The following is a 22379-nucleotide window of genomic DNA, read 5'->3' as shown; positions in this document are numbered from 1 at the left end:
CAATAGGACCAGCCACCGAATAGGAAATCCCTTCGGAGATCATGAATCCCATTTTATTTCCTCGGTCCCTAACGGCGTCCTGAGTCGATCCTTATTGTAAAGGGGCTCCGGGTTAGGTAAAGTACACCACGTGTCTCTAGTAGATAGCAGAGGATTGCTGGCATAGCTGCACCGAGTCATTGATGGGACGATTGAGCGATTGTTGGATCTAGCTGCAAGAGACCGCCCGTTTTTTCCAACGCCCCTGTAGTGAAACTCGCAGAGCAGATGAGATTCGGGGCAGTGAACGGGGCATCCCAAAGCATCTGATATCCGACAATTGCATCTCTTCTCTTTCTATTGCTGAGCCGGGTCAATTCCCTGCGGTGTACCTGTTGACTTTTGGTTGAGCATGTTCAGCCCGAATTTCGTGCCTTTTTGCCCCTTTGGTCCCCTTTACTTCCAAAGCTCTCTGCTTTGTGCTCCGTAGAGCCGACGGCCTGCACAGCCGGTAACTTGTGGCATGGAGCCAACGGCAACAGCTCCGTCACAGCAACAAACAGTGCCTGCTGGATCTCGGCCCAAGCCTAGTGTAAACCTATTTCTTGCCTTAATTGCTCTCGTCCAACAGGGTTCTCCGGAAGTCATGCCGCTCAGTTGAGAAAGACGGCGGTTACACGGGAGGAGGAAGCGCCGGTTCGACCATCCGACAGTGGGAACTGGGAACACCCCGAAAGGCGCCGAGAATGATCGAAGCAACGCACGATGCTTCAGGGTCCGTGAGCCCGTCATCTTGCTGTCATTCTGCCGTTAGACCAGGATATAGTCTAGTCTACCCCGTTGGCCAGAGCCAGACCATAAGTAGTTTAGTACCAACCTGGCCGGGGTTTGGTTGATCGACAGTTGGATAATTTAGTTGCATTGAGGTGGTAATTGATTGATCATTTGATCATGGGAGTGAGATCTAGCAGCTGTTTAGTAGATAATGTCTAGCGTAGTTGTAGGTAGACTAGAGAGAGACTAGTTGTACTTTGGGTACAAAGTACAAAAGTAGCTGGTAGCTGATCGACGACTTGACCGGAATTTAAAAGATTGGTAGAATAAAACTAATGAAACAAATAATAACGAAGCACAAGAATAAGAATAATCTGACTGGACAGCAGGGACTTGAGTGCGCATGATTCGTGACATTTGTTGCGCCAGTCAAGGCAAAGAGTCGATGCTGAACCCGTTGGCCGGCCAAAACTTAACTAAAACAGACTCGCGTCTTCCTGCCGCCCCGTAGAGCTGAGCTTCGCTTCTCCTCGGCATCCATCCTGGTCCTTTTGCATCATCCGGCGCACTCACTCACTCACCTTACCTTCTCCCTCTCTTTCTCCGACTATCCCAACCCTTGATCGTTCGGGCCTATTAGCGCCTCATCTTCTTCCGGGACCTTGTCCTGTCCTTGTCCCCATTTTCCTCTTCCTGTCTAACGCATCGTCGATCCTCGCAGTATCGCCCGCAGCGGCCGGGTATTTGCCATGAGTGTCCTGCTGGAAACTTCCCTCGGTGACATTGTCATCGACCTGCTGGTCAATGAGTCCCCTAAAGCGTGCGAAAAGTGAGCACTCCCCTATTTCTTCGATTTCCCTTTTGCTGTGGTGCTTTTTCTTGCGCGCGTACAAATCGAGTGGCTGAACAGGAACTAAGCTGTCTGTGGTTTTCCGCTTTAGCTTTTTAAAGCTATGCAAAGTTAAATATTATAATTTCTCGCCCGTCCACAGCGTTCAAAAGAATTTCACCTTCCAGACTGGCGATCCGATTGGGCCCGACTCCTCAGAAAGCGATGGTGGATCGTCGATATGGGGCTTGCTGCAGGGCCCTTCCCAGCGGACATTTCCCCTCCAGCTCCCGCCCAAGTTGAAGCATGACGAACGCGGCACTGTGAGCATGGCCACCGTACCGTCCCCCAACGACCCTGATCTGCGCATCGCCGCCAGCCAGTTCATCATCACTCTTGGAGACAATCTTGATTACCTGGACGGCAAGGCGGTGATCTTCGGGAAAGTGGTGGAGGGATTTGACGTCCTGGAGAAAGTCAACGAGGCCTTTATTGATGATCGCGGCCGGCCACTCAAAGACATACGTATTCGTCATACCGTCATCCTCGATGATCCTTTTGAAGACCCCGAAGGCTTGGTGGAGCCACCGGAGAGCCCGGTGCCATCCAAGGCGCAGCTGGCTACGGTGAGAATCGCCGATGATGAAGACTTGGATGACGACATGGACGAGGAGTCAATGGAGAGGTTGCGACGGGAGCGCGAAGCAAGGGCACAGGCGTTGACGCTGGAAATGGTTGGCGATCTTCCCTTCGCCGAGGTCAAGCCGCCAGAGAACGTCCTGTTCGTCTGCAAGTTGAATCCAGTCACTCAAGGTATGCATCCTAAATCGCGCCTTTTGGTCACACTCTGAACTCACACATTGACTAGATGAGGACCTCAACCTGATCTTCAGTCGCTTCGGACCCATTCTGTCTTGTGAGGTCATCCGCGACAAGCGTACGGGTGACAGTCTACAATACGCTTTCATCGAGTTCGAGAACCAGAAGGATTGCGAACAGGCATACTTCAAGATGCAGGGTGTCTTGATTGATGACCATCGTATCCACGTTGACTTCTCTCAGAGTGTGAGTCTATTATCCGCGCACTTTTATCCAACATGGGCTAACAATGATGACAAAAATAGGTATCTAAATTGTCCGAGAGCTGGCGCAATGCTACGATCACCAAGCGCAGCGGCCAGCGGGGTGGGTTTGGTGGTGTTGCTGGCCTCGAAAAGAAGCGCCAGTACCGAGCAACAGAGAACACTCGTCAACGAGACGATGATTATCACATGGTCTTCGATAAGAATGCGCCCAAGGCGAGATCTAATCGGGACGAGCGATCCTACAGTCGAAGCCCACCGCGGAAGCCACAACGGGAAAGGCGAGTCAGTCGGAGTCCTCGGCGGGACTCACATCGTAATCGGTACCGAGATCGATCCTACAGCCGGAGTCCACCACGGCGAGATTCCTACGGGGACCGAGACCGTCGGTATAACGACAGTGAACGGCGACGGGAGCGCCGAGACGACGATACATACCGGGAAAGGCGGCGTCGTTGATGCTTTGGGGTAAATAATGTAAATTAACCATATGATAATGCCATTCTAAAAGATACCGTCATGAAGTATGACGGATGTGTGAATACAACCTTATGGGTATATCATTCTGTAAATCGAAAGTGTGTGTTTTACCATTGCACTTTAAACTACTCCATACATAGTTAGTAGATTAGGTTCCATCTTGGTTCTTCCCCCTTCTTTTTCTCATCCTCTTAGTCAGACCCGATCCAGGAACCTCTTCAGGGGTCAGGTGGACGAGCAGATCTGAACTGGCGCCAGTCGGTGAGCTTGGAGGCCTGAAAGCCTGAAACCGGGTCCACGGCGAGCCCCGCCGGCCCCTCCAACAGCGGAAGACACGATTGGCTGCAACAAGCTGGATGGAGGGCTGCGATCGAGCAATTCATGGGCGTGAGGGAATAGTGGCCCCTCATAAGTCATAATAATGTATCTGCGGCAGTCGCTAGTCCGTCTAAAAATAATCAATTGAAACTCTCAGGGATCCAGGCGGTCAATAATATTGCGCTGCAGTAGGACTACGTAGCATGTTGAGTTAACTAGTTATATTTATTCTTGACGGACAGATCCCCCGCGCTTTCACACCCTGTACACCCCTCCTCCCTTGCTCTCTTCCCATCCTCTTTTCCCCCTCTATACCCCTCTACTATTCTCCCTTTTCCTTCAGACTCCATCCCCATCCTATTCTCCATCGTCTTCATCATATAACCTATCCTATCTATTAATCCATCATCTGCAATCATGGCCGCTGCTGCAATCAAAGAAACCGTTTCCAACCTTATTCATGGCCAGTCCGAGCCCGCTCTCCGTGAGCCCTCCCCCGAGGAATTCGAGCAGCTGAAGAAGAAGTACACCGATGCCGGGCAAGGACAGGTCTTTGCCTTCGTTGACGAGCTGAAGCCCGCCGAGAAGACCCAGCTTTTCCACCAGTTGAACAACTTCGACCCCATCCGCATCAACGAGTTGGCCGAGAAGGCTCTGAACCCTCCCAAGGCCGAGCAAGGCCCCGTCTCCCTCGAACCCCTCCCCGAAGTGGCTACCGCATCGATCCTGGATTCGGACCCCAAGGATATTCAGAAGTGGTACGATGAGGGTCTGCAGTTGGTCGCTGGCAACAAGGTCGCTGTGGTGTTGATGGCTGGTGGACAGGGCACTCGTCTGGGTAGCTCCGCCCCCAAGGGTTGCTTTGACATCGGTCTCCCCAGCCACAAGTCTCTCTTCCAGATCCAGGCCGAGCGTATTGCTAAGCTCCAGCTCCTGGCGAAGAAGTCTTCCGGCAAGGATGCCGTCATCCCTTGGTATGTCATGACCAGCGGACCTACTCGTAAACCCACGGAGGAGTTTTTCCAGCAGCACAACTACTTCGGCCTCGACAAGAGCAATGTGATTATCTTTGAGCAGGGCGTCTTGCCTTGCATCTCTAACGAGGGCAAGATCCTGATGGAGAGCAAGTCTAAGGTGCGTTTCAAGCATTCACATTCCTCCCCCAACCCCACTCTGACCCTGTGTTTTAGGCGGCTGTTGCTCCTGATGGCAACGGTGGTATCTACCTTGCTCTCTTGACTTCCGGAGTCAGGGAGGACATGCGCAAGCGTGGAATCCAGCACATTCACACCTACTGCGTCGACAACTGCCTGGTCAAGGTTGCCGACCCTGTCTTCATCGGCTTTGCTGCCTCCAAGGACGTCGACATCGCTACGAAGGTTGTCCGTAAGCGCAACGCCACCGAGTCGGTCGGTCTGATCCTCCAGAGAAACGGCAAGCCCGACGTCGTTGAATACTCTGAGATCGACCAGGAGACGGCTGAGGCCAAGGACCCCAAGCAGCCCGATGTCCTGAAGTTCCGTGCCGCCAACATTGTCAACCACTACTACTCCTTCCGTTTCTTCGAATCCATCGAGAGCTGGTCTCACAAGCTGCCCCACCACGTTGCCCGCAAGAAGATCCCTTGCATCAAGCCCGAGACCGGCGAGGCCTTCAAGCCCGAGAAGCCCAACGGCATCAAGCTCGAGCAGTTCGTGTTTGACGTTTTCCCGATGACCCCTCTGGAGAAGTTCGCCAGCATTGAGGTGCGTCGTGAGGACGAATTCTCGCCCCTCAAGAACGCCCGCGGCACTGGTGAGGACGACCCCGACACCAGCAAGGCCGACATCATGAAGCAGGGCCAGCGCTGGATCGAGAAGGCCGGTGGTGTCGTTGTCACTGAAGGCGAGGCTGTTGGCGTGGAAGTCTCACCTCTGATCAGCTACGTAAGTATTTCCGTATTTGCGTCAATGAAATCGATTGCTTTATCACATGCGTGCTTGAAACCAGACTGACATTTGAGTTACAGGGTGGAGAAGGGCTGGAATTCCTCAAGGGCCGTGAGCTCAAGGCTCCGGCTGTGGTTGAGAAGGAAGAGTAAATGGAATCATCATATTGCGGGAGTTAGGACAGCTTGTATGGAACTATTAATAATGCATAAATCAACCGCCCGCTGTGTATAGGCAGGGTTACATTTTTGAAGCCAAATATGTTGATAGCTCACGTCCCAGATACTCTTCTGTACGACGCGATCGAGGCGTACCGTAGGAAAGCCCGTGGGCGAACCTTGGGAGGGGGACAAGGAAAGCTTAGAGAGCATCCATGATTTGCACGCCGGGGACCTTGATTAGTAGTACCAGCCAGCTTAGATGCGGTCATAGATTTCACTACCGCTGGACTTTACACTGGCCATACAGCTCGCCGATCTGGCTTCCTCGTATACTTCCAACAGACCGATTATATCTACATAATTCTAGCTCGGTCTTCGCAGGGCCAGGTCTAGACTGGGCCTTCTCGCAATAGTCCAACCCCAACTTCGGACGTGTCTGCTCCAGGAGGAAAAAAGAAAAGTGCACCAGACTCGAGAGGCCGCGCCACAGAGCTGCATGTCATCGAGAATGACAACTGCCAGACGGACGGTTTCGAACATGTACCGCCAGTCCCCAGTAATCGAAACAATACAAGTCATGACCGGAACGTGTGCCTCAGGCCGTGCGCACGCGAGAGCTCACAACCAATCAGATACTGAATCAACTACCTTACGCGATACAGGAACAACCGGGACCATGGTAAATTTCGATTCGAACCGGTATCTTTCTCGTTACCGTACGGAAAAAGAAACCTGCGACACTGGTTTCTTTCCGTTTCCTTGCTTAGCTTCATCGCTTAAGTTGTTGCATTCGAAATCCTTTTCTACTCATCCGTCTTTGTGTGTCAGGAGAAATCTTGTTCAAGAGCTATCTATTTTTTGCTTATTCGTCTCTCGTGGTTCGGAGGGATTGGTGTTGCTGTGAGGTCTAGTTTGGAGTGTGTTCAGTGCTGGGTTTGTGTGCCTTTTTCTTTTTCCTTTTTTTTTTCTGTCTTTTTTTCCCTATCGTTATTCCCCATTCGGTGTCGCTTTTGGCTTTGTCAGCCCACTTTTTCGAGTCTCAAGAGTGGGCTGTCGGAAGTGCTGCTATTCCTCCTCCAAGGTTCTCAAGCTGACAATCCGGACAGTCCTATTGACAAGGAGATTAGAAGATCTGTTGTTGGTTTTAGGAAGAGTGAGTGCTGTCAGATGTTCCTCGTGACTTCCATACGTTCCCGTGGCCGTTTCGCGACTTCAGTTCCTTCCACCCATTCTTCGGCCGATTTTTGTCCGCATCCTACTTCCATGGAAGACAACCCTCCATTATGAACTCGGCAGTGGAGGAACCAGTCGCTTACACTTCGTCCGCGGCAGCTGAGCGCATGGAATATATGATTTCCGTTTAGTTGCGCCGCCGACGAATTGTGTTCTATGACGCCCACTTGCTATGCTGATGCGAATGGCTCTTCCAGCCGCGGGTTCTTAACAAGCATGGACCAGAAGCGCTGACCGAGTGACTTCCTCTTCTATAGCTCAATCATTACCGACAAAATGTTGTTGTCTCGTCGTGCCTGCTACAAGTGTGGCAACATTGGCCACTACGCTGGTTAGTAGTTGCTTTGGGAAGGAAACGCCATGGCCCATGCTGGAATTTGCTAACGGGCTGACGTAGAGGTCTGCTCCTCCTCTGAGCGTCTCTGCTACAACTGTGAGTAGACCCTGTTCATTGGCAGCTTATTCATTGCGCATCATTTGCTGATTCAATTACGTTGTTCAACAGGCAAGCAGCCTGGTAGGTTCCTTCTGTGTGTCACGTCGCTCGAACGAGATCTCTGATCAATCAATCGACAGGCCATGAGTCCAGCAGCTGCCCGCGTCCTCGTACGACTGAGAGTAAGGTTTTCGGCCCTCGTGGTTGGAACGCACCGGAATGCTGATATATCTCCGATCCAGCCAAGCAATGCTACAACTGCCAGGGACTAGGCCACGTTCAGGCCGATTGTCCTACGTTGCGCCTTAACGGTGCCAACGGCCGCTGCTACAACTGCAGCCAGCCCGGCCACCTTGCCGTACGTCTTTTCGTCGCTCCTAACTTCTTGTTCGCCGGGCAAAATCGTTGACCTTCTCCTAGCGCAACTGCCCCGCTCCTGCTTCCGGTGCTCCCCGGGCCCCTGCTCCCCGCGGCGGATTCAACAGCGGTTTCCGTGGTGGATACGGATACCCCCGTGCTGCTACTTGCTACAAGTGCGGTGGCCCCAACCACTTCGCCCGTGATTGCCAGGCTCAGGCTATGAAGTGCTACGCCTGCGGCAAGCTGGTAGGTGTTCCTGTTATACCTGATACGATACGGACATGGAGGCTAACCGGAATCTATAGGGTCACATCTCCCGCGACTGCACTGCCCCCAACGGCGGTCCCCTGAGCTCCGCCGGCAAGGTCTGCTACAAGTGCTCCCAGGCTGGACACATCTCCCGCGACTGCCCCAACAACGAGGCCGTCGCTCAGCAGCCCGTTGACGCCGCTGCTGCTCCTGCTGCCCCTGCCGCCGCAGCTGCCGAGGTCAGCGCGGAGGCTGCTCCCGTTGCTGCTGCGGCTCCTACTACCGCTGTCGCATAGAGGACGAATTTAATGACTGATTGATCCCAGTTTCTGGGAGTCTGTTTTCCATTCTTTCTTTTTTGTAATAGGGTTTGCCGATATCGGTCTCATTTTTTCATTATTCCCATGGTTTCTTCCTTTGCATATATTGCGCCCCTCCTGTTCCACTTCTCGGCACCGACCGGTTTCTATTCCTATTATGTATACGACGAACAAAAGTTTCACGAAGTCTTAGGTTCCTTTATTGCTTGGATCCTATACACGGCTCAGGGTCTTATGGTTGGCGTCTATTGATCTCCTCGGGTATCTTTCTCATTTCCAAAATTTAGGTGCGGCAAAGAAAAGAGGGAGACGAGGCCAGGCGAGGTGAAAGGTGAAGTGAGCGCAGCAGAGACATTGGTGGACCGAAGCAAGCGCGTTGATATGCATGGGAAGAGGCTTCAAGTTGATACGGATGGGATTGTGTGTGATGAAGATAGTGAATGGTCTACAGGTACCTGGCGCGGTGGTTACCTCCTCATCTTTTCGTACTATATCCTCCAGATATTCGTCAAATGGGAAGCAAAACAAACAAAGACAAAAGCAAAAAGAAGCATTATCTCAGATTCAAAAGTGGTCCATTGCAGTGTATTAAGAGCTGGGTGGGATTAAGCCTTCATGTTGTCGTATCAGTAGCTTACAGGGTACAGCCAACAGATTGATTGGATGTGGAAAACGTAGCCTTTCCATGCTGTTCAGCATCTGGTCGTAGGGAATTGAAATATAGCCATCACTCAATTGTATGGTGGGCTTAGCATTGCTCTTCTGCCACGAGCAGACCCCGTGACGCTGGGCTAGTCTATTCCTCATATCAGCTGCCTCCATACTCAACTGCATGCTCGCAGCTGCAATTAACAATCAATCATCTCTGTATCTATCTATCATCTGTCCAATCCCCACGTCTCCCAATCTCAATTTCAATTGCAACTACAACTAAGAGACAATCATGCCCGGCTCAGACACAAGCGACGAGTTCAACGATGATGTAGCCACCCCTCTTACCCCCATTCTTCTTATTCCCTATGAGCAATGACTTTGGCGGCATGGTCTATCTATCTCTCAACATCGAACTAACATTGTGTCTGTCATTGATAGGTCTTCATCGTTGATATCGATACTATCCAAGCTCATGGTATATATACTTGTCACTATCCGCTTCCTTTCACATCAGTATACTGATAGTATGTTCTAGGCATCGGAGTAGCGGATATTACGAAGCTGAAGACGAATGGATACTACACCGTTGCTGTATGGATTGACCGGTCTATTATTGGAAGTTTGGAGAGAGCCTCGCTGTTAACCTGCTCAGTCTGTTCACGGTGCTACCCGCAAGAACCTATTGAAGATAAAGGGATTCAGTGAGGTCAAGGTCGAGAAGATTAAGGATGCTATTCAGAAGAGCTTGGTATGTATACATACACCCAGATGATGGTCTTGTCTGGGGTTATTGTTCGTGCCAGGGTGAGGTGCTAACGAACTGTCGATATATACAGCCCTCGGCTTCGGGGTTCATCACGGCAATGGAACTATGCCATCAGCGGAAGAGGATTGTTCGGATTTCTACTGGGAGTAAACAGTTTGATTCGATCTTGGGAGGGTAAGTTCTCCCCTTTTACCCATATACTACTGTAACGATGGGAGGCTAAGTTGGAATTGCTTAGAGGCTTCCAAAGCATGAGCATCAGCGAGGTCTTCGGCGAGTTTCGATGCGGCAAGACTCAGTTATCCCACACCATGTCCGTCGTAGCCCAGCTTCCCAAGGAACTGGGTGGCGCAGACGGCAAGGTGGCATATATTGATACCGAGGGAACTTTCAGACCTGAGCGCATCGCTCAGATTGCGGAGCGGTTTGGTGTTGATGCTGATGCTGCTCAGGAGAATATTGCTTATGCGCGAGCATTGAACAGCGAGCACCAGCTGGAGTTGTTGAATACTCTCAGTAAAGAGTTCGCTGGTGGGGAGTACAGGCTGTTGATTATCGATAGCATCATGAATTGCTTCAGGGTCGATTATTGTGGACGCGGAGAGCTTGCTGATCGTCAGCAGAAGTTGAATCAGTTTTTGATGAAGCTGGCTCATATGGCTGAAGGTATGTTTTTGACTCGTGGTATATATATAGTGCTACTAGTAGAGGGCTGACGTTGCCGCTCGCAGAATTCAACATCTGTGTTCTGATGGTACGTTCCCCATTGATATGCAGACAGATATACTCTAATGCAATGCAGACCAACCAGGTCCAGAGTGACCCTGGCGCTAGTGCACTCTTCGCTGGAGCCGATGGTCGCAAGCCCGTTGGAGGTCATGTCCTGGCACATGCATCGGCGACTCGAGTGCTCCTCCGCAAGGGCCGTGGTGAGGAGCGAGTGGCTAAGATCCAGGACTCGCCAGGTTTGTCAAGTGTACACATCTCATGTTAATGCTCTAACTGTCATCAGACTGCCCTGAAAGAGAGGCGACGTATGTCATCACTAATGGTGGGATCAACGATCCTGATAAGGTGTAGTTCCGATAAACATATGGTTCGAGACGGAGCATGGAAAGAACTGGGCAACGGCCATGTGGCGCATTGCTAGAAATGAACATTATCCTTATTTCTGCTGAATCGATCTATCTGCAACATCAATGTAGTACAATGCCAGCAACAATTTGATTGTGTATTTGAGGCTAAGTACTGTCCAAATTATACATCGGGTAACGCAAGCAGCTCTCTCCGCCTTCCAAACTGCCGTTGCAAAATTTCCCGCTAAAGTAAAAAAAGTCTCTCCGCCAACTAATTTGCGGCGCTACAATTTCCGCAACCCCTACCAGTCTGATCACTTGTTCACCTTCTCTCCTCACCTAAAACCAAATACCTCCGAGGGTACCAGACAAAATGAAGGCAGATCTCGAGATCGCAGGATTTTCAATCCTGCCCCTACACTTCCCCGCAACCCCAGCATATCCCAAACCAGCAACACACTACCTCTACCTCCGCGCCCACGAGCCTCGCATCCCAGATGCCGACACCCCGCGCTCCATGTTCATCGTGAATATCCCCGTCGACACGACCGAAACTCACCTGCGCCATCTCTTCGGCACCCAGCTCTCCGCCGGCCGCATAGAGCGCGTGGAATTTGAAGCCGTCCCGACCAAGAAGAAGGGCATGCAAGCCACCCCGCAAGGCAACATCGCCAGCAGCAAGAAACGCAAGCGCGTCACCGCCGACGAGCTCCAAGCACAGCTGGACGATGTCGACCTCCCCGCTACCTGGGACCGCCAGCTCCAGAAGAGCGGGTCGCACGCGATCGTCGTCTTCGCCGACAAGCCCAGCATGGAGGCGAGTCTGAAAGCGGCGCGCAAGGCCGCGAAGAAGGGTACGGATATTGTCTGGGGCGAGGGTGTTGAGGGTGATCGGGTACCTGCCCTGGGATTGCAGAGGTACATGACCCACGAGCAGTTGAGGTATCCGGATCGGGCGGAGTTGTTGCGCACCGTCAATGATTACATGACGGTGTTTACGCAGGTCGCGGAGGTCAGAAAGAGGGAGGAGGCGCGCAGGGCGCAGGAACCCGACGAGGATGGATTTATTACTGTCACGTCTGGGCCGAAGTTGGCGGAGGCGGCTCATGAGGATGAGGCTAGGCAGTTGGTTGAGAAGCAGAAGGAGAAGTCTAAGGGATTGGAGGACTTCTATCGGTTCCAGTCGCGTGAGAAGAGAAAGGAGAAGCAGAACCAGCTGCTTAAGAAGTTTGATGATGATAGGAGGAAGTTGGCGGATATGAAGAAGCGGAAGGGGAAGATTGCAGTAAGTTTACTCCCTCTTTGGATATGGTATGTGTAGGTGCTAACGGTGTCTCAGCCTGAGTGATCTTGTTCTTTCGTCCTGTTTGGCATTGTTGGGTCGGTTTAGCATGGCGTTTGGGGGGTTCGTCCAAAAGTGCTTTATTCGATAGAGAATTGGCTTGGAGGGATGCCGGATGATGTGAGTTTGACATTTTTCTAATTTTATATGGTTTACACTGCATATGATGAATCCGCTGGGGCCAGAGTAGAAAGACTCAGCTGTTGCTTGATGTCATGCTATGTCTACAAAAACCAGCATAATCCAATCTTCTCACCTACTGAAGCAATTCTTTCTTCGTCATTTTGCTTATCTAGATGAGTTCTGGATGCATTGCTGACTTGCTTCTGGTTTAGGCATATGTTCGCTTCTTGTAGACTAAATATATAACATGATTATTTGATGTCCATAACCTATTCTACACATATAGTTGTAATCTGTAGATTCTCTACTGTATCAGTCGTCGACAATTCAATATAGCAACGCACAGACCAACCCGGCTTGGCGATGACATCGTCGGCGCATCGCATCGCATCGCATCGCATCGGACGAACAATCCAGAAGCAACCAAAGAGCATCAGATCAGATCAGCCCACCCAGAAAACCAACAACATGCATACCCATAACCTCTAGCATCAGCAGCAGCATATCGAACTCAGAAGACTATCTATCTCGTACCTGCACGCAATCTCCTACCCCACACCACCACCATCACCCCACCATTCTTAACCATCGCAACTCCAAAAAACCTCAACCTCAACCTCACCCCTCACCCCTCACCACACAAACAAAAGCAATGACCTCCACCGGAGGAATCACAGGAGAAACCTCAGGAGGTTTCCTCCCCCCAACCCTGCCCTCCCCCGCCCCCTCCACCCCACGACCAAGCACGCCCTCCCTCCTCCCCAAACCGCGAACGCATCCTCTGCGCGCAGGGTCCGCCAAAGAAGCAACGGTGATTAACCACATTGATACGACGTTACTGAGGATTTCGCGCCGGCACGCAAAGAAATTCAGTAGTGCTTATTATAAGCCTAATGATGATGATGATGGATTCAACTCTAATGCGACGGGTTATTCCCCGGAGTCGTTCTCAGCTCGCGGGGAGGGCAGGGAAGGGAATGATGGGGGAGAAGGAGAGGTGCAGGGCTACGAAAGCTTCAAGGAAGTAGCAAGGGATTTGGAGGGTTTGGTGGATGTGCTTTGGGTTAGTGGGACGCGTGAGTATTCCCCATTCTTTTACTTTAGATTCCCGGAGGGGATTGGTGTGGTTGTTCGAGAGAATGTGCGAATGCTAATATGAAATATGGAACAATAGCATCCCTCCAAATCCCCTACCTCATCTCCCTAGCCATTCAAGTCAACTCTTACCTGCCCGAGTATCCCTTCTCAGCGGCGCCTACGTTTCGCTTACTGCGGAAGTTGGATGAGGTGTTTGCGGAGCTTTTAGGTGGTGGTAGTAGTGGTAACGGGGAGAAAAAGAGTGTGGTGTCTATGACGGAGAAGGTGCGGATTAAGAGTATTGCGGAGTCGTGTCGGGTGTTGGTTGTTGAGAAGAGAGAGAAGGAGATTGAGGATGCTAATGGGGCAGAGGAGGATGATTATGATGAGGATGAGGATGAAGAGTTCGAGGATGTCTATGGGGATGCGAATAAATTGGAGGATTATATGCCTGTTCCTGGGAAGTGGGAGATGGAGACGGCGAAGGTTTATGAGAGGACGATTCAATTGTTGGGCGATGAGTTGGGGAATGTGGGTGAGTTTTGTGATGAGGATTTGGCCGCTGGGGATGGAGCGGTTTGTGATACGGGGGATTTTGTGGTGGAGTTGGAGGAGGAGGATGATGATGATTGATATCTAGCTTCTGTACGGAGTACTTTTGGTTGGTTTGATGGGATGTGGTGTTATGTGTATCGGGTGGATATGGCGTTGAGGACAATGAGGACACTTGGGTTGTTGATTTTATATCTGATATTAAGGGTGCATGACAAGTGGTTGGAGTCATACTTTGTTTGGTTCTATCATTCGCTACAGTCGCTATCACCTGGTTCAACACTCCTCTCTAACTACCACAATATACTACACCATGCCAGAGGCAACAGTAATAGTCTAGACTTCAGTGACTTTGTCCCGATTTCCGGCCCGACAAAAGGCCATATTAATAATAATAAGCCCTGCTCCAGCAGAGCAAATGTGCCGCATCCGCGTCCCTAACAACAGAAGCTAACACGAACCAAGAAAGAGGCTTTGACCGCGTAGCTGTTCGGAGGGACCGGATCGCTGTGAGTGAGTGAGTGGGGATATTGCTTGCTGAACAGGTGAGAGATCCAGACAATCACCCACCCTACCTCAGCTGTAGGAGTGGAAATGAGTGGGTCGTTGAGAGGTGATCGTTGAACGGTTCGTACGAACTTGTACTTGTACACTGCACAACACAGTAGAAGAGATTCTTAGTTTGTTAGTAGAGCGTTGGAAAAACTGATATACATTACCCTATGAGAATATTCAGCTTCAGCCCGGTTTCACCCTATATGAAACACAGCTAGAAACTTCCCCTTCCCTGGGACATGTCTGGTATCGGGGATATGGGACATCCATGGTTCAATATATGGATCACTCCATTTCAGTGACAAAAGAATACAACAAAGGCCCTGTCTTGTATCAGATTTCCAGCCCAAGGTACTTATAGGAGGAATCCCTGGTTGAGGGTTTCTCCAGCCGAGAAGCAAAGAAAGGGTTAGGTTGGTGGTGGGTGGGATGTTTGCATCGATAACGGCCAGGTGCAAAGGCAAGGAGAGAAGGAGGGCGGAAATCTGCAAGGGACGGACGGGGCTGCTTAACAAGCAAGCGGCATGATAGTGTAACCAACCCCAACCCCGACCCTACTACTTGCTTTCTCATGTATGTGCATATGTGGTATCTTAAAATGATATACCTGCATGGGCAAATATGTTACTGATAATGAAAGTGTTGATTCTGGTGGTGTATACGTATTGATATAATCATCATCGACTTTTCTTTTCCGTGTAGTTGGAAGTAAGGGTGGCCCAAGCTAGGAAAGGGTAACACTAGGCAGCCTTATTCCTGGTAGAATAATCCGTAGTTATTATGACTTTTCATCAATAGTAGATCGATCTCTTTATCTCCCTCCCTCCCTCCCTCCCTCCCTTCCCCATCTTTCGGAAATTGCTCACGATACACATGGAATCAAGGGAATGAAAATCCATAGATAGAGAGCTCAGCTCCCTTGCTCATGCCAATGACCTTTTCCATGGGATAATCATGATGATGATGATGATGTTGATGATGATGATCGTTCCCAAGACTTATTGGAGCTAATTAATTCAATTCCCTTCCTTTTCCCAAAATTGATGACGCTCGTATTTCTTGCCACTTGAAGTTGCGTTGACTGGTTCTTCCCAACACCCAAGTAGGTAAAGTTATTGATTCCCACACGGGATCCTGCAGTGCAGTCAAGTCAGTCGGTCGGTCGGTCGCGTCGCGTGCGCGTCGAGGCAAAGCTGAGAGTTAGAACTTATACTAAGTAAGTGCTAATGTAAATACTAAATCAATACAGACAAGCACTAGAGTTTAGATCATAGACATGAGAATAATACCACCACATGTCCCCATTGTGAATTGAAACAAACTAGCTAAAATCTGGAACGATGGGAAAAAACCATGAATCAGCCAGCCAGCGCCCCCCTTGGCCCTTCACGAGGCTGAAGGAATTCTGTCTCAGAAAAACCAAACGAAAAAAAAATAAAATCAACTCGTGGGATTCCAGAACCCGCAATCTGACTTGCCCGATTAGGCGCAGACGGTACTGGTTGTAAACCTGTAATGTCAATGACAGGCTGCGGTGGCCCAAAATTACCATACGAGCCGCCGGTGCCCGGATCCTGACCAATGGGCACCACATGGACCTCATTTCCATGGTTCGAGCTGCCCCCAGTGGAGTCGCCCTCACATGGAATGAATGGTCGCCCTTTTTTACTACTTACTGCTGGGCTCATCCATTTTTCTTTTTATATAATCGCAGCTAATCCACACCCACAACAAACCTTGTGTATGTGTGTGTGTGCGTGCGGAATTTCCTGGGCTATGACCTCAATTGGAATGAAATGTTGTTGATTGCCTTTTTCACTTTCTCTCACTAGAAGTCAATCTGGCAGCAAGCATACTTGTCTCTAGTATCTATTTAGTTACATATTGTATTTAGTTAGTTTGGAAGTCAATCAGTTGATCGATTTCCGTTTATTTTCTTTTAGTCTTGCTCGCTTTGACCATCTTCTCCCCGTCGGCCACTATCTATCTATTATTAACGTGAACCACAGACTACGTGTGTAAATAGGTAATATACCTCCCAGCAATTTGATCAATTAATTCTCCAAGTGTGCTAGTGAGTAAAAGAAAAGAAAAAAATCAACAATTTAACTTATTCAGAGTATAGCACCATCCACTTTCCACATGGACCGTTCTTGCTTCTCGAATGTCTCCTGGGTACCCGATTAGTCCTCCGTCATAGACAAGTAGCAGGCTAGCTTGCTCCACGATCCATGGGTCTGGGGCGCATTGGGTGGGGGCCATTTTTCCTTTCATTGAACTTTTCCCACAAGTCCAGGCGCTGCCAGTTTTACCCGGGTCGTCGGTCTGGTTGGTTCTTGATTGTGGTTGAGAGTTTCTTCGGGCCAATTTAATCCCCTGTTAGAAAAAAAGAGAAGAGAAAAAAAAAAAAAATAAGTAATCCCATTAAGACCGCCATTTCAGCGCCCCCATCCTCCCTCCCGCCTCTCCCCATTCATCCATAAAGTTCAGCTAACATCTATCTACTTGCCATTCAGCCGCCCAGCTCAACTGTACTGTACTGTAGGGCAAAAAAAGATGGTCGATCCAAAAGGTGACTGAACAATGAAAAAAGGGCTGAGAGTGTGGCTGCAAACGGCAACCGATCTACGAAGTAAATGAATGAATGAATGAATGAATGAATGACCGTCGAGTTTCGGCTCATCCCATCTCCCGACCAGGGCCAGGGCGGAGAACGGGACAGGACCTATGACGATAAGGGCCCATGGGACGCGAATGGAACCCGACGAGTCACAACGCGACACCACGCAGGGAAAAGGCCTCACGACCTTTCTGGTCTCTCTCTCTGCATGTGCATTCGCTCAGGTCCTTGCAGATTTCGTGCAGCCATTCGGCCATATTTATGAATCCTCAAGGTAGGTACACGTCGATCACGATCCTTCGTCTACTTTTTTGCCTCTTCTCTTTTTTTTCCCGCCCTTTGTTAGTTTGTTTCCTGGTTGCTATGTATCAATTGATTAGTTAGTTACTTATTCCCACCATCATTACTAAGTATATGTACAACCCTTTCAAGGGGGGACTATTGTACTCCATACTTTGTGTGTACTTGATCCCTCCCCTTACCTTAAGATGGTGTGCTTGCGGATAAAGACCCTTCAATTTCCCTCCATGTCGGGGAGTTGGTGTTTTCTTTTCAGAATGTCAATATAATGAGCAACATGCTGCCCTCCCTACATGATTCTTGAGAGATCGTTATCAAATCTCGTGTTCCTCGTTGACGTATCGGAACGAGACTATGGGCAGATAGATCAAGTTGTGGTATGTATACACTGGTTTAGACAGAACCCCAAGCCATGGGTACATTTACAGAAAGCCCGGCGGTTTTCAAGCTTCACTGATTTCCAAGTTATCGGCATCTTCCATTCACCAGCAATATCAAGCAAAGCAAGTTGATAAAGAGAAAGAGCGAAACTATGACCTAAATAAAAAAGAAACATTAGAACAAAAGGAAAGAAGAAAAAAGAAAAGAATGCAGACATTATTGCCTAGGGTTGTTCAACTACTCGAGGATAGTACAAAAATTATTGCATGCGATGGAAATAAGGACCATGTCAGGTTGCAAACCCGCAGGCTGCAGCAGTCATCTGGTCGCAGGGTTGTTTGGTTGGGTTGGGTCCGTCGACGGTGGATGTATCCACTGCATGGCCCTGGGATTAACACCTTCTCTGTATTGGGTCTGTCGCAGCAAGCACGGTAGGCAGGTATCCGTAGGTGGTGAAGGTACGTACCTTTTATAGGTAAAGTACTACTTTTAAGTAGCTTCTAACTTACCACCAAGATCCATTAATATACAGCAGTCACTTGGTTCATCATGAATGATTCAATGGGAAGGGATAATTAAACATGGCTATGTATGGCTGTGAGAAAACTACTGTATGGGTGAGATCATCTAAAGAAACAAAGAGTCAAGATAAGACTCTAGCAATATTCGTTTGTTGAACTCTGCAGTCGATATCTGGATCATGATCTAAAACATACATCCAGCAAGGTCGTACACCCGATAGAACAATCCAATTCCAACCTGAATGCTGGATACCAAGACAATACCAATACTAGATAGATACTTACTTTCCAGACTGTGGGTGTGGGTGCGGGTGTATGTATGTATGTATCTGTGTATGTATCATCATTATTTCCCGCCACGGCCACACGATTCCCACCAGGATGAAATCCAGATCGACAAGGCCCGGTCCTCTATTGTTTTTTTCTATTTTTCTATTTTTCTATTTATCTGTTTCTATGTTATTCTATTTTTTTTTTTATTCATGTTTTCTTGCTGCTGGCTAGTTACTGACTAACTCAGAGGAAAGAAAAGGAAAGTAAAGAAAAATGTTATCAAGGAACAGAGGGGAAACAAAAGTGGAAATAAAAGTAGTGATAAAATTAAAATTCACTTGAATAAAAAAGAATTAAATAAAATACCAAAAAGAAAAAAGGAAAAAGGAAAAAAAGAAAATAAGGAAGAAAAATCGACCCAAAAGAAAAACCCCGTCAGAGCCTTTCCTGAGTCGGCAAACTTTCGTCCCACCCAGCTGGCAGCGCTTCTTGCTGCTGCGCCCGCCCCTCATCTCCTCACAGTCCCAGTAAGTAGTTTAGCAGCAGCAGTAGTAGTAGCAGCACCAAGCAGCAAGCAGAAGCAGCACTAAGCAGCAGCAGCAGCACCAAGCAAGCAGTAGCTGGAAGCAGCAAGAAAAGTAGGCCCCAGTAAACCAAACCCAAGACCTGCTTTGGCTCCTGCGTGCTTTGGGTGCTTGTGTGCTTGATTATTCATTTTTCTTATTGGGTTTTGGTTTGTTCGTCTAAACGATTTTCTGCTTTCTCCCGTCCCTGGTCTGCCCTAGCAGTAGTACGTAGTAGTAGCCATTCTTTCCCTCGTTTTCCTTCCCTTCCCTTCCCTTTCCCTCCCCTCCATCCTGAAGAATAATCTTTCTTCTACCCCTCCTCGGCTCTTCCTCTCTTCTTCCTTCTCTCTTCTCTTTCTCTCTTCCCTCCCCTCCCCCCATAATATCTCTCCCTCCTTCCAGTCCTTCTACCGTTCCCTTGTTCTTATCGGAAAAGACGGAGTTGGTTTGCGGATAGTTCTTCTGTAACTCTTCTTTGTGCCTTTTCCTCTCTCTTTCTTGAATTTCTTATTATCTTTTCTCCACCTCGCCGGAGTTATCTTGAGTTCTCTACAGTTCCTGATTTCTCTGACGCCCGAGTCTTCCACGCATCCTTGCTATTTGCGCCATCCACAAAGCAACGCAACTCAACGCTTCGCTTTTCATTACCTGGTAAGTTGTCACTGTTCTCTTATTATTTTGAGTTTCGCATCGACTCGTATGCCATATTTGTTTTTTTTCTTTTCCTTTCCCCAGTTTCTTTTCACCTTTCTCCCCTTCCCTCCCTGTTCCGGTGCCTGGCTGTGTGTGGTTGCGACGGAAAAATCGACTACCACTGTCTCGGGTCCATCATCGCTTCTCATGCATTCAGAAGCATGGAATTACCGATTCGCTGGAGGCGACGTTGGTTGAATTAGTCGGCTGTGGGTGAACATGTCCACCGATTGCTCTGCATCCGGGTCGTCGAAAATGACTTTCCACTTCCGTCCGGCACGGTCTGTCAGCGACCATTTTGCGCCTTACGATTATCTCGCCCTGATCTATTTCACGATGAGTTTCGGACGGTCGCTCAACCATCAACTCGTCCATGGCCCTTTCTGCGCCTCGCTTTCTGAATGGTTGGAAATACGTCTCGGCTGTTGCATGGCTTGTGTGTTGCAGCTCCGCTGAAGACTGGGTGGATCGATCGGGTCGGTCGCAACCGGAGCGGATGTGGCCTTCTCTGGGTGTATCCTCGACGAACGCGGTCATGCTATGGTGACAACGCCTATTTCTGGCTATTCACGCATTGTCACCTCAGATCTACCACACCTCTTCCGGTTTTGTTCGATTCACTCCATGGATCTTGTACCTTTCCGGCTATTCCATTGCAACCACCCGAGGAACCTGAGTCTTGGCACCTGACGGAGCTGGCCTGCAAGTCAAGGCTGAACCCAACTTCTCGACTTGTCCCAACTTTCACCGAGTCGCTCGTTCAATCAATTTTTTTGCCGGCCGCCATCCTGGGGAATTCTTCACGTTCTATTCAACTATCTTCCGCTCTGTCAATGCTTTCCATCTGAGCTACCGCGAACTTGTGGATCGGGCATCTTTCCCATTTTTTTCCCTTTATTTCTGATTTACTCGTGCTTTTCTGCCTCGCCAATTTTGAATTCTTTCTTGTTGCTACCCAAGGACCTTCGTTCCTGAAGTCAATTCTCTGGTACTAATAGTCATTTCAAGTCTGAACGATCGCACGCAGTTCTTTCCTTGACGAATCCTACGAAACCCCATTCGCACGGGCCAATTTCGGTATAGAAAAGTTTGTTTGCTTGGGTTTCTGCTCTTTTACCTGCACTAAGGTACGCGCAACTGCGACTGGCCAGCACTCGATCCTTTTCACTCGTTGAAAGTGTTACTAATATTCATGCTGGACTTCCAGATACCTATCTCGCAGTTATTCTTACGAAAGTCGAATTTTTATGTCAAACATGTCTTTCCAGAACTTTGATTCTTTCCAAAACCAGCACCCTGCTGCTGACGCCGCCGCTGCCGCTCCTGGCGCTCCTGCTACCGCGGACACCGCCATGACCGGCCAGGCTGACCCTACTACCGCCCCCTTCCAGGGTCCTGCTCCCGGGGAGCCCTCTGCTGCCCCTGTTCCCCAGCAGGCCAACGAGGGAAAGACTACCCTCTGGTAAGTTTTCCCAGTGCAGTATCTCTTGTCCGTGCTGTCTCTGACTGGTGCCGTTTAGGATGGGTGAGCTTGAGCCCTGGATCGATGAGAACTTCGTTCGCAACCTCTGGTTCCAGATGGGTGAGCAGGTCAACGTTAAAATGATCCGCGATAAGTTTTCTGGGTGAGTACATAATCACACTGGATTCAATATGAAGGCGATCCTAATGTTGGTAGTAGGAGCAACGCCGGTTACTGCTTCGTCGACTTCGCGTCCCCTGCCGCCGCCGCCAAGGCTCTGTCCCTGAACGGCACCCCCATGCCCAACACCAACCGTCTGTTCAAGCTCAACTGGGCTACCGGTGGTGGTCTTGCCGACCGCAGGTAAGGAGAAGATGTCACATATAGTATCTGAGGTCACAAGCTAACATGTCAAATAGCCGTGATGACCGTGGCCCTGAGTACTCGATCTTCGTTGGTGACTTGGGCCCTGAGGTCAACGAGTACGTCCTCGTTTCTCTGTTCCAGAGCCGCTTCCCGTCTTGCAAGTCCGCCAAGATCATGACCGACCCCATCAGCGGCATGTCTCGTGGCTACGGCTTCGTCCGCTTCTCCGATGAGAACGACCAGCAGCGTGCTCTGAGCGAGATGCAGGGTGTCTACTGTGGCAACCGTCCCATGCGCATCTCTACTGCTACTCCCAAGAACAAGGGCCCCAGCCTTGGTGCTGCCGGTGCTATGGGCATGCCCGGCCCCGCGGGCATGTACCCTCCCATGGGCGCTCCCCCCATGGGCTTCTACGGTGCTCCCCAGCCCATGAACCAGTTCACCGACCCCAACAACACCACCGTTTTCGTTGGCGGCCTCTCTGGCTACGTCACTGAGGATGAGCTCCGCTCCTTCTTCCAGGGCTTCGGTGAAATCACCTACGTCAAGATCCCCCCTGGAAAGGGCTGCGGTTTCGTCCAGTTCGTCCAGCGCCATGCTGCTGAGATGGCCATCAACCAGATGCAGGGATATCCCATTGGAAACTCCCGCGTGCGTCTGAGCTGGGGTCGCTCTCAGAACAACTCTGGCCCTGCCGGCAGCCCCTACCGTCCTGCTCCCCCTCCGCCTCCCATGTACCCCTCCATGGGCATGCCCCCCGCTCACGGATACGGCGGCTTCGCGCCTATGAAGGTCGGTTCCCCTTGAACTCTCCCTCCGAGGCTGGTGGGGTTCAGAGCATCACTAACGCCCAGACTTAGTAAAAGAGCTTTCCATTTTAGTTTGAAAGAACCAGCAGGAGTT

General features: G+C 49.9%; 5 protein-coding genes across 5 annotated transcripts; all 5 read left to right on the top strand.

Moving 5' to 3' along the window:
- Positions 1 to 1502: 1502 nt before the first annotated feature.
- On the top strand, positions 1503 to 3123 carry BO88DRAFT_351987 (cyclophilin-like protein; the record flags this gene model as incomplete). Its single annotated transcript, XM_025703559.1, has 4 exons — positions 1503 to 1582; positions 1695 to 2395; positions 2451 to 2647; positions 2707 to 3123. The coding sequence occupies 4 exons, from the start codon at positions 1503 to 1505 to the stop codon at positions 3121 to 3123; spliced, it is 1395 nt and encodes a 464-aa protein (XP_025557860.1).
- Positions 3124 to 3626: 503 nt separating this feature from the next.
- BO88DRAFT_408732 (UDP-N-acetylglucosamine diphosphorylase) lies at positions 3627 to 5644 on the top strand. The gene is made up of 3 exons (XM_025707786.1): positions 3627 to 4596; positions 4653 to 5387; positions 5471 to 5644. Exons 1-3 carry the CDS (start codon positions 3880 to 3882, stop codon positions 5540 to 5542), a joined length of 1524 nt encoding a protein of 507 aa, XP_025557859.1. The 5' UTR covers positions 3627 to 3879; the 3' UTR covers positions 5543 to 5644.
- A 5284-nt stretch (positions 5645 to 10928) lies between these two features.
- On the top strand, positions 10929 to 12100 carry BO88DRAFT_438983 (putative ribosomal small subunit assembly protein). Its single transcript, XM_025709693.1, has 2 exons — positions 10929 to 11930; positions 11967 to 12100. The coding sequence occupies exons 1-2, from the start codon at positions 11019 to 11021 to the stop codon at positions 11991 to 11993; spliced, it is 939 nt and encodes a 312-aa protein (XP_025557858.1). The 5' UTR covers positions 10929 to 11018; the 3' UTR covers positions 11994 to 12100.
- A 954-nt stretch (positions 12101 to 13054) lies between these two features.
- On the top strand, positions 13055 to 14065 carry BO88DRAFT_408728 (general transcription factor IIH subunit TFB6 family; the record flags this gene model as incomplete). The annotated part of the gene is made up of 1 exon (XM_025707785.1): positions 13055 to 14065. A coding segment is annotated over exon 1 (551 nt), but the record flags the coding sequence as incomplete, so codon positions are not given.
- A 6839-nt stretch (positions 14066 to 20904) lies between these two features.
- Positions 20905 to 22283, top strand: BO88DRAFT_351801 (RNA-binding protein; the record flags this gene model as incomplete). Its single annotated transcript, XM_025703548.1, has 4 exons — positions 20905 to 21110; positions 21169 to 21273; positions 21327 to 21473; positions 21530 to 22283. 4 exons carry the CDS (start codon positions 20905 to 20907, stop codon positions 22281 to 22283), a joined length of 1212 nt encoding a protein of 403 aa, XP_025557856.1.
- Positions 22284 to 22379: the final 96 nt, after the last annotated feature.

The sequence above is a fragment of the Aspergillus vadensis genome, assembly GCF_003184925.1.
Source record: "Aspergillus vadensis CBS 113365 unplaced genomic scaffold BO88scaffold_33, whole genome shotgun sequence".
Taxonomy (NCBI): domain Eukaryota; kingdom Fungi; phylum Ascomycota; class Eurotiomycetes; order Eurotiales; family Aspergillaceae; genus Aspergillus; species Aspergillus vadensis.
The sequence above is the reverse complement of the archived record's forward strand: the minus strand, read 5'-3'. Positions and strand labels throughout refer to the sequence as shown.

Excerpts from the sequence above, each read along its gene's own strand:
- BO88DRAFT_408732 (XM_025707786.1), top strand. The coding sequence starts at position 3,880 with ATGGCCGCTGCTGCAATCAAAGAAACCGTTTCCAACCTTATTCATGGC. Across the intron at positions 4,597-4,652 it reads TGATGGAGAGCAAGTCTAAG|GCGGCTGTTGCTCCTGATGG; the intron begins GTGCGTTTCAAG and ends CCTGTGTTTTAG. Across the intron at positions 5,388-5,470 it reads TCTCACCTCTGATCAGCTAC|GGTGGAGAAGGGCTGGAATT; the intron begins GTAAGTATTTCC and ends TTTGAGTTACAG.
- BO88DRAFT_438983 (XM_025709693.1), top strand. The coding sequence starts at position 11,019 with ATGAAGGCAGATCTCGAGATCGCAGGATTTTCAATCCTGCCCCTACAC. Across the intron at positions 11,931-11,966 it reads AGCGGAAGGGGAAGATTGCA|GTGCTAACGGTGTCTCAGCC; the intron begins GTAAGTTTACTC and ends TGGTATGTGTAG.